The sequence below is a fragment of the Propithecus coquereli genome, unplaced genomic scaffold (genome assembly GCF_000956105.1).
Source record: "Propithecus coquereli isolate 6110/MARCELLA unplaced genomic scaffold, Pcoq_1.0 Scaffold676, whole genome shotgun sequence".
Taxonomy (NCBI): domain Eukaryota; kingdom Metazoa; phylum Chordata; class Mammalia; order Primates; family Indriidae; genus Propithecus; species Propithecus coquereli.
This window is the reverse complement of record NW_012152796.1, coordinates 37,212-48,093: the sequence shown is the minus strand read 5'-3', so window position 1 is coordinate 48,093 and position 10,882 is coordinate 37,212. Positions and strand designations below refer to the sequence as shown.

Below are 10,882 nucleotides of genomic sequence, written 5' to 3'. Positions count from 1 at the left end.
AATATATATATATACAGAAAAAATTAGCCAGGCATAGTGGCGCATGCCTGTAGTCCCAGCTACTTGGGAGGCTGAGGCAGTAGGACCGCTTAAGCCCAGGAGTTTGAGGTTGCTGTGAGCTAGGCTGACGCCACGGCACTCTAGCCTGGGCAACAGAGCAAGATTCTGTCTCAAAAAAAAAAAAAAAAAAAATGCTATTTATGTTAATGTGATAGCTTTAATATTGTTATTCTTAAATGAATCAGTGACTAAATATTTTTAAACTTTCTCAGCTTTAATACTTAATTTGGTAAATATCCATAGATAAAACCAACATAAACAAAAGCTCTCTGGGGTCCTCAATAATTTTTAGGAATGTAAAAGGGTCCCGAGACCAAACACTATGAAAGCTGCTGATGCAAAGCCTCTAGTGGTGCCTGCCACAGTGGGTGCACAATGGGCAATAGTGATTATTAACAATGATTATACAGTTTATGGCATATCAGGTTAGTTCTTTGAGGGCATGACTCAATTTTCCACTTTGGCCCTTCTGTCCACAATGTGGGAATAACCGCAGTTACCAGACCAGGCAGTTGTCAAGGACTGCTCTGAAGCTGGATTGAATTTCCAGCCCTCAACCTGGTCTCATTTCTTCCATGGATTCCTTTTAGTCTCAAGAGTTCATCTATGTTTGTACAGGATTTGCCCAAGACACATGCTGTATTTAACCAGCTGCCCTGCAAGAGCTTCCAAACTCTATTCTGAAATGGCCCATTAGAGCACTCTACTCTCAAGGCACCCAACTCCAAGAGCCTCTTTGTCACCAAGGCAGGCAGAAGACAATAATAGCAGCTAAAATTCGCTTTCAGATGCAGAGAAAATGATTAATCCCCAGCCTAGAAAAACTCATCAGCCCAGTTATCATCACTTACTCTTCCATTCACCCATTCATTGCCACATCCAACAAACATTCTCAGAGTCCCTACCTCCTACCAACCGTAATGCTACATTCTGGGAAACTTCTACTCCCTGGCAAATCCTTACTCATCCCCTAAGATCCTGGTCAAAGGTCAATGAACCTTTTTCTGGCCCATGCTAAGTAGAACTAATCCTTTTAGTATAGCACCTATCACACTGTGCCATAGTTGTATTCTCTGTCTGTCCCCAACCGCCTGGTAGAATGTGAGCTCTTTGGGGGCAGGATGTGGATCTTGATCATTTAAGTATGCCCAGGAACCCAGGCTTGGCTTGGGCCTGGCACACAGCAGGCATTCATTGAATAAATGAATGAATGCTTAAAGCCTATCTGGCTCATGTCTCAGCTGCTTGACACAAAGGATAGAATTTAAAACACAGTTGGTCAGCCATGGTGGCCCGTGCCTACAATCCCAGCACTCTGGGAGGCCAAAGTGGGAGAATTGCTTGAGGCCAGGAGTTAGAGAACAGCCTAGGCAACATAAGTTAGACCCCGTCTCTACAAAAAATTTCAAAATGAGTCGGGGGGGATGGTGGTACACGCCTATAGTCCTAGCTACTCAGGAGGTTGAGACAGAAGGATCACTTGAACCCAAGAGTTCAAGGGTACAGTGAGCTATAATCGTGCCACTGCACTCTACCCTGGGTGACAGAGTGAGACCCTATCTCTAAAAACCAAGTTTAAAATAAAAATAAATAAAACACAAACCAGCCCCTTTCCTGACATGCTATGCTAAAGACAAGGCTGCATCACTCTGAGACACTGATGAGAGGGCAACCCATGACAAGAATCTCAAACCATTCTAATGCTGACAATCAGAGCTGTAGTAAACAACAGAGAGCTGACACAACCCCACCTTAGTGCCCTGAAGCCTTTACCCAAACCTCCCACTCAGGCTGTGGGCTCAGGCCCTTCCAGGAGGCAGAACATCTGTTTTTCAACATAAGGACCAGTTTGTGGAGAGTCCTCTTTGGTTGCACAAGGTGAATTAAGGATAAGGCAGTGAGTCTCTCTGACTCTAGTGGCCCCTTACACCACACGGCTAGCTCATCCATTGAATCTGCTTCCTGAGTGCTACCAACCACAAGGAAGGACAAGCTGCGGATTTACCTGGATCCTCAGGCCAAACTGCCACTTTAATACTAACCCCAGCATGGGTTTCTCACGGGGTGGGGCCTGGGGATGGAGGGAGAAGCATGAACTCTGGAGAGCTGTGAGTTCAAATCTCAGTTCTGCCATTTTCAGTATGATCTTGGACTATTACTTAATACTTTTGAGCCTCATTTTCCTCATTTATAAATAGGAATAAAACCATATTTCACAGAGTTGTGAGGACAGAAGGAAATAAATTATGTAAAGTACCTGGCCTGGGCCTGGCACACAGTAGGTGCTCAATACCCGTTAGTTTCTTTCCTCTTCTGTCCTAGAAGAAATGACAGGGAAAATTCCTGAGACTTGCCCAAACCAAATTAATTACTTGAAGCATGGGACAGAGGACTAGACAAATAACCTTCAAGGTCTCTTTGAACCCCCAAGTCCATGTTTTCTGGTGGTAATTTCCTAGTAAGAACCTTCAGTGTTTGCTGTCCCTCTGGCCCCTTCTTTCTGCTTTAGTTTCCCTATATCACTTTTCAGAGTAGAGAGAGAGATCTACTCATTTCAGAATGGACTGGGAAATCACAAAGGGAGCTAAGACCCCTGGGTAGAGAATAAAGGGGAGATGGCCTATAGGACTGCAGCATATTCACCCACAGGCTGCATAACCTCACAGCCATTTGGCTGGGAGCCGCCTAGAGTTTGAAGGATGAGGGTGTAAGCATGGGCACAAAACCAGAGGGCACAAACACAGGGCCCTTCCTGGAATGTAAGTATGACTCTCCTCGGTCCTTTTCTGCTTCTGCACATCCTGCCACAAAGGACTAGTAAACATTCCTTTCCCCCAATATATAAAGCAGAAAGCCTTTGTGCATGCTGTTCCCTCCGCCTCTTCTCTTTTGGCTCAGTCTGAGTGTTATATCCTGGTAAGTCCATAGACAGAAGATGAACTGGGCTTGGCTCTGGGAGGCCCTGACACCTTTTTACACATCTCTAGACTAGAGCTTATCACATACATCCTATTGGTTGAAATCTGTCTTCTCCACAATACTATGAGTTTTTCAAAGACATAGCCTGTGTCCCATGAATCGCTGCACTGCAATCATTCAGCAGAGGCTGTAGCACACAGCAGGCAGGGTAAGCATTTTGATACACAAAGGAAAATTAGCAGTTGTCTTATTACTATCATTAATAAGGCAGACCTGAGGGAAGGTTGTTTCTATTTCTGCTTATGGAAAAGCTCCTCCCTGGGAAATCCCATTCTTTGAAGAATACCTTAGTTCTCAAGGATCCCCACGGCACTCTCGATTCAGCAGTTCCCAGACCCAGCCAGATGTCAGAATCACCCAGGGCAATTCAATAATAGATTCCTGGGATCTAGACCTGGAGACTCTGATTCTGTAGGTCTGGGATAGAGTCCAGCAAAGCACAGAGGATCTGATGATGAGCGAGGCTGAGGAGAGGGAGGAGGAATCAAGCGACCACAGTTGCCTCTCCCACTGAGAATTACTTCCTCACATGCTATCAGAGAGAACTTACTGAGGCACAGCACGTTCACGTTCCTATTTAAAACTTTTCATTGATTCCTCACTGCCTGCAGGATAAAACTCAAACCTCTTTGTTCAGTTTCCTCTTGCTAACTCCTCCAGCCTGATCTCTCTCCCCACTCTCCAAATGAATTGGGTAATTCTCACCTCTGGGTCTCTGTATATGCTACTTTCTTTGTTTAGACCCCTTTCTCTCATCTTGTCCTCTGAAAAACTTCTACTTAACCTTGAAGACTCAGTTCTGAGAAGCCTTCTCTTACCCATTCTCCCCTAGGTTACCATGTTTCAGGCAACCTCAGCATCAGGTATCTAAAATACTCATAGCTCCCACTTGTGCTAAGCATGTAGGACTTGCTGGACCTTAACATAACCCTGTAAGCCTGGGTTCACTGTCATTTTATACATGAGAAAACAAACCAAGAGGCTGAAACACTTCCAAAGGCCACTTACTAGATCTTAATAGGATCTAGGATTTGAAACTTTATTCAGAGGAAGCAGATGCTATACTACTTGTTCTAAACTACAATTACTATATACATATTATCTAGACTATGAGCTCCTTGTGGGCAGGGACCACATTTGATTCACTTCAGCATTCACAGCTAGCTCAGGTCCTCTCACCGATCAGGGGTTGGTCAATGTTTGCAGAATAAATGCCAGGTGAGAGGAAGACTGGGCATCACAGCATGTGTGCAGTGGCTGGCCTAAAGGAATGAATGACTGCCAGCCTGGCCCAGCTGTGGGGGCAGGTTAAGAATAAAAAGGGGTCGGGCACAGTGGTTCACGCCTGTAATCCTAGCACTCTGGGAGGCCAAGGCAGGAGGATCACTTGAGGTTAGGAATTCGAGACCAGCCTGAGCAAGAGTTAGACCCCATCTCTACTAAAATTAGCCAGGCGTGGTGGCGTGCGCCTGTAGTCCCAGCTACTTGGGAGGCTGAGGCAGGAGCCTCAGGAGTTTGAGGTTGCTGTGAGCTAGGCTGATGCCACAGTACTCTAGCCCAGGTGACAGAGCAAGACTCCATCTCAAAAAAAAGAAAGAGAATAAAAAATGGTAGAAACATAACTTATTTCTTTTACTTAATATTATAATTTAGTGTAACAGCCATGTATTGAGCAATAAGGACCATGCACAATACATACCCTCCAAATGAATTAAAACATAGACCTTGCTCTCAAAAATTCTAGGTGCAGTAAGTAAAGTGTTAGGATCATCCATCTGATATCAGACATATCAGCTCTGGGACATTTTAAGGAAATTAAAAATTTTAAACCCTGAGTGGATAACTCTTCATCTTCAAAGGGCTTTTGGCATTTTTACCTTGCGAGTCTCTACTGGCTTACAAAGAACCACGAGAGGTGGCAGGGATCCCTACAGTGTCATTTTCTCCCACTGGCAATGGAAGTAGTGCATGCTGGGTGGGCAGTGACCCTATAGGGGGAAGTCCCTGAGGATAGGGACTATCTCACCCATCTGTACATCCCAAATAAAGACCCTGGCATAGAGGTTGTTTTGATGCTTGCTGAGTGAATTAAATATAATGAGATGGTCTTATTAAAGATATTGATTGATCATCTGCTCCAATTCCTTGAGGGAGCTGTGAGAGAACCAAGTCTCTAAGAGTCCTTTTAAACTAGACTTGGCACAGTCCCAGGGAATGCTGCAGAGATCAGGGGTAGCAGGCAACAAGAGGTAGGGAAGGGTAGGATGACCTCACCCCAAACCCCATCAACTGGTTGTTTAACATTCTATTATAGCAAGTCTCCTGGGGCCTGACTGAGTGTACACCTGGATTATCAGCTGAGTGGTCCGAGAGAGACCAAAGACAGCAAGCAGAACTAGCAGGTGAGAACACTCAAGCTGGATGGCACCTGGTACAACTTCTGCCAGCACTGACTCCTATTCTTGAGTGAGAAGCCTCTACGTACTAGATGCTACATAGGTTGCTTCACATTCTCTTGTGAAGTTGTTGATGAAGCTCAAAGAGGAGAAAAATGTGCCCAGAGTCACAAAGGTAGAAGGAGGCTGAGTTGGAAGTTCAACCCAAGTCTGTAAACATTATTCCCCACTGCTTCCTTCAACTGCTTTTTAGGTTCTTTTTTTGTTTGTTTTTTCTTTGCTAATAAGGCAGTAAGTGTCTTAGTCTTCTTGGGAAGTAAAGAGGATTTGGGTTCTTAGGGAACAGATCAACGTGGTTTAGTGGCCTGAAACAACTGAAACTAAAGACTTCTGGGATCCTAATTAAGCTCCTGCATTTAAATGTGCACAGGTTGTACAATTGAGCGATGGGGCCTGGAGAGAACCAGAGAGGCCTAAGCAGCACATGCTATCTAAAGAGGTCAGCTGCCACTCAGAGACTACAGATTTCGGCCTTGTGGAAATGTGTGGGGCCCAGCATCACCAGATCTTTAGAGTTTGGGAAGAGGCATAGATCCAGATTTATGGGAAATCTTTTGGTTTTTAAAATACAGGCTCACATTAGACAGGGTTTAGAGCAGCGGTGGGAGCCAGAGCGCCTCACCAAAGGCACGCCCACAGGCAGAGGAATGACTGAACCCTACTCTTTTGCTGGGTACTTTTCACCAGGGCACAAAAGTCTGCTTCTGGCATCCAAATCCCACCCCCAGCCCAGCTAAAAGTGGGACACAATCAAAATAGAGTTTGTCAGTTTGTTTCACCGTTTTGTGGGTATAGTAAAAAATACAAGTTTTGTTAAAAATCTCCCGAAGTATATAAAAGTGTCCCCTTCCCCTCTTTTTTTGGCCTGACAACTATAGTAGGAGTCAGTTGGGCAAATGTTTACTTTTTTTTCTTTTTTTCTGCGATGCTTTAATTACAGGCAAATGTTTAGTTGCTCTGAGTTTCTGTTTCTTCATCTGAAAAACAGGGTAATAATACTTATATCTTTCAGTTTGTTCATTAACATTTGTTAGTCACCAGGCACAGGGGTACAATGGTGACTGACATGGCTCCTGCACTTTCAGAGTTTACATAAAGACAAATAATAACATCAATAGTTAACATCACATTTGTGCTAATGCTTAGAAGAAATACAGGGGAGGTGGGAAGATTAAAAGGAAGGCATGTAAAGTGCCTGGCACGAATAAATGAATGAACTGGCAGATCAAGCAGTGGAGTAGACAAGAACAAGCTAGAAATCTAGAGATCAGAGGAGTTAATGAAGCTTATAGCTCTTGGGAAAGTTGTGTCCTCAATAAAAACTGAATTGTTAAGCCACCATCCAAGCTTTTTGGCACCTCCATGTGGCAGGGACCCTAAAGTATTGTATGGTCTGAATGGGAAGGAGGGAAGACAACAGCTCCCTGGCTCTCCCTTCTCCCACTCTCCCTTTTTGGATAACAGCACTCCCAGGGGGACTACAGTAGGCTAGAGGGAGAAGCAGCCTCAGAGTTGGAAGCCAGACTCAGCGAGGGTGCAGTCCAACCTGGAGAGTCTCCTTTGGAACCAGTGTCAGCCCAGGGTAGGAGGTTGGGGGTGAAGATAGGGCTTCTGACACTCAATAAGAGGTGACATTTTCATTAATTAAAAACCTTCTTATTGTGATCTAAGATACAAAGGAGACCAGCATCAAAACTGGGTTACAATAAGCAGTTTCTGAACTAAGTCATTCTCTCATTTACCTAGTTATTTTTATTATATTCTGTATCAGCAAGGCTAGGCATGTCATCAGAGATAGATGACATAGTCTGTGCCCCTGTGGAGTTCACAGTTCAGTGTGGGGAACAGACACATCAACAGAACGTGTCATCATAGAATGGGAAGTGCTCCCAGAGGGAGGCACAGAGGGGACACCTGACTCAACTAGGGGGGGTCAGGGAAGGCTTTCTGGGAATGGTACCCCAAACGGCATCCCCACTCACATGCACAATTCCAGAGATTCTACTAGAAGGCTGTCAAGAGCCATGCGTTCTGGCTGCACCAGCCTCCCAGAGTCCCCTGCTGCCCGATGCAGTGTCTGCAGAGCCAAACGCATCTTCCGCCACGCCTCATCCTCATCCGGCGCTGCATCCGACCCTCCAAGACTCCTGCAGGAGCCTGCCTTCCTCGGCAGGCTCAGCCAAAAGACCAACTCAAAAACTCTTTTGTCAGAGCAAGCTTAGGGAGAGCCACCCAGCCCCGGGTGCCACAACCCTCCCAGAGCAACTGTAGCCCATGCCACCCCCGCCTCTCAGTGAACACTGGCAGGGTACCTCCCATTATCTCCTTTGCTCAAAAGAAAGTGACCTTCCTCCAGGTGCCAAGCTGGAAGCTTTGGAGAATACTGCTACTGCTCACTCTCAGCAGGATTCTCCAAACCAGGGAGAGATCTGAGGGTCGGGGTGGGCTGCCTTGTGGGCTAGGGGTATGGAGGGAAGACAGGGCAGGTTTTGCTGGGCTTCCACCTCAGTGCAGAAGCCCCACCAAAAAGTCTACCGGGCAGCCTGGCTGTCTGCTCCAACTGCTCTGCTGGGCAGGGAGAGGAGGGAGGCCCCAGGAGACAGATGCTGGGGGCACAGCTGCTGAGGGGGCAGTGGCTGCAAGCAGTGCAGGGGAAGGAGAGGAAGCGCTCCCAGGAGAGAGGGAAGAGGCTGCAGCCTTCCAGGCCCTGGCGCCCTGAGATGGCCCGGGGTGAGTGAGGGAGCAGGTGGGCCCAAAGGGAGGTGGAAGGCAGGGAGCCCAGCTGTGACCTCAGGATCAGAGCCGAGTGCCCGTGTGGGTGTATGACCAGAATGCTCAGCCTCTGCTCCAGCCCAGACGCGGCGGGGAGGAGGAGAGGCTTCAGCCTGGTCGCAGGAGCACCGGCCGAGCCTCGGCTTTGGAGAAAGGGATCAGCCTCCATTCTCACCCCGGGGGAGAAAGCCTCAGCCCCGGACCTGGGGAGAAGGCTCCGGCCTCAGCCAGGGCAGGACACTTCAGGATGGAGGTGAAAGCGACCGAGCAGCCGAAGTCGCCTCGCTCGCTCCTACCTGCGGGCCGGGCGCCAGGTTGGGCTCGTCCTCCTCCCTGGGGCCGTCGCGGTCGGGCTCCGCCGGCACCTCCGGGGGCCCTGCACCCGCTCCCGCCTCCAAGCACGGCGGCGGCGGGGGCTCGGGCGCCTGCGGCTTCTGCGGCCCCACGGCCCGAGCCCGCTCACGCCGGCCCGCGCCGCCGCTCGGCCTGCTCCGCCTCCGAGTCATGCTGCAGCTCGCTCCCTTACAGCACTCGCGCCGCAGCCGCCGCCGCCGCTCCCCTCACAGGACAACAGGCAATATGGCGGCGCCCGGCTCCCCCTCCTCCCACTGCCAGCAGGTCAGAGGGCACGCGGAGTCCGCGCCGCCGCACTAGCCCCCGAGGCTGCCTGCGCCATTTTGAAAAAGGTCACCACCCGGAGTTCTGTGGGCTAAAACCCTGGTGGGGAGACGCCCTTCACCCCCACCCCGGACTGGAAGGATGCGACCTGCAGGAGGAACGCGTGTAACGCCGTGGTAATCGCGCTGCACCGCCCTGGGCGCTTTAATTTCTATAGTGCTGTGGTACTTTCACATCCATCGCCTGACTCCTCTTAACAGCATGGCGAGGTAGGTACGGCTCGTTCCCATTTTGCAGCGGAGAAAAATTGAGGCAATAAAAGGCGTACAAAAGATTGCTCTATATCATCCAGCCAGAATTCATGGGCTTGTGGACAGCCTGAGATGAAAGTGACGAAGACAAAGTCTAGGTCTTTATTTGCAACTTACGGTCCACTAGGAGTCCAGCGTTCTTCGCTTGGGACGGCTGGACTAAGACCTAGCTCCTTGTTCCAGAGTGTGGTGGAGCAGGTGGACATGTGAATGTATAGTTACAACCAGTGTGACAAAGACGAGATGACCAGGCCACGTACTAGGTCGGTGTTTCCAAAAATGTGGTATGGGCAGGAGAGGATTTTAAAAATTTAATAATTATATATTTGTTAAAAATGAGATTTTCCTCCCTCCCTTGTGAATATACTGTATAATACATGCACTTGGTACAAATTTTTTAAAAGTGTTTTGAGTGCAGTCTGCTTAGGCTTGGGCCATTGGTACTCCGAAACCATACGGTGGTTATATGGAGAGTTGCTATTGATACCATCGACAGGGACAGAATCTTAACGTTGGCTTCCTAACGCATGCAGCAAGGGCTATTTTGAGAAGAAGAGCAAAATGGAAGGTCCTGGAGCTCTCCTTAACTACCAAGAAGAACATAAATCAAAAATAGTACTTTATCTCATCACAGATTTGAAAGATGCAGGGTGATTCCCATCACATCAGTATTACCTTTTCAATTTTGCTAGAATAGAAGAGAGATGGCCTTAAAGAATGACAGAGCATTATGATAGACTTATCCTGGTAAGGACCCCAGGAACTCTTCCAGATGTGGTCCTTCTTGGAGCAGATTGGCACAGTGTTGACCTATAAAAGGCAACCAGCAGTCTAGTCAATTCTTACTCTTCTATACTAAACATCAGGAGTAGTTTGCGTTCATCTGGCAGGGACAGCAGTAAACCTTTACTGCTTCAGGGGTATGTCATTGTCTGGACACACAGGGATCACCATTTTAATGGATACCAGGCTAATCTACTATGGCACCAATGACATCATCCTTATGGACCTTGAGAGCAGAAAGTAACAGCTACCCTAGATGACTTAGTAAGGCATCATGTGAATAAGAGGATGGATAATAAATCCCACAAATATACAGGGGCTCGTCTAGTCAGTGAGCTACCTAGGAGTCTGGGGTGTGTTGAGATATTCCCTACAAAATGAAGGATAAGCTGCTGTACATCACACTCCCTGCTAAGAAAGAAGTGCAGTACTTGCTGAGCTTCTTTAGACTTGAGAGGTAACAGAGATATATTTAGGTACATTATTTTGACCAGTTACTGGATTAGTTGGAAGCTGCCAATTTCAGGGGGAGGATCACAACAAGGAAAGAGGTCTTCTTACCAAGCTACAGAGTAAGCAGTTCTGGCTTTGGCCTTAATACTCAAGCATTGGATTTTGGAGCAAAGTTATGCCCTCCTTCAGCAAATAGTTATTTGTCTTTTGAGAAATAGCTCCTGGCTTGCTCCAGGGGTCTGGTGAGATTGGATACCTGATCATGGCATACCAGGTGACTACGTAACCTGAGCTTAGTGTTATCTGATCTAACCAGCTGTAAAATCAGAGGTGGCTAGCAGCACTCCATCATCAAGAGGAAGTGACATATGTGGGCTGGGTCCAAGCAAGTCCTAAAGCACAAGTAGGTTGCCTGAGCAAGTTGCTTACATTCTCCACCTGCCCTCTGCC

The 10,882-nt window shown here is 47.6% G+C and overlaps 1 protein-coding gene across 12 annotated transcripts in view; it reads right to left on the bottom strand.

The window, feature by feature from the left end:
- Positions 1 to 8,820, bottom strand: part of FAM193B (family with sequence similarity 193, member B) — a 32,994-nt gene extending 24,174 nt beyond the window's left edge. For 4 of the 12 annotated variants that reach the window (XM_012660712.1, XM_012660721.1, XM_012660713.1 and 1 more), the window contains exon 1: positions 8,564 to 8,816. In XM_012660712.1, the coding sequence (XP_012516166.1) occupies positions 8,564 to 8,773 (210 nt within the window). In that variant the 5' untranslated portion in view covers positions 8,774 to 8,816. The other 8 variants (XM_012660715.1, XM_012660720.1, XM_012660724.1 and 5 more) reach the window with 5 other exon arrangements.
- Positions 8,821 to 10,882: the final 2,062 nt, after the last annotated feature.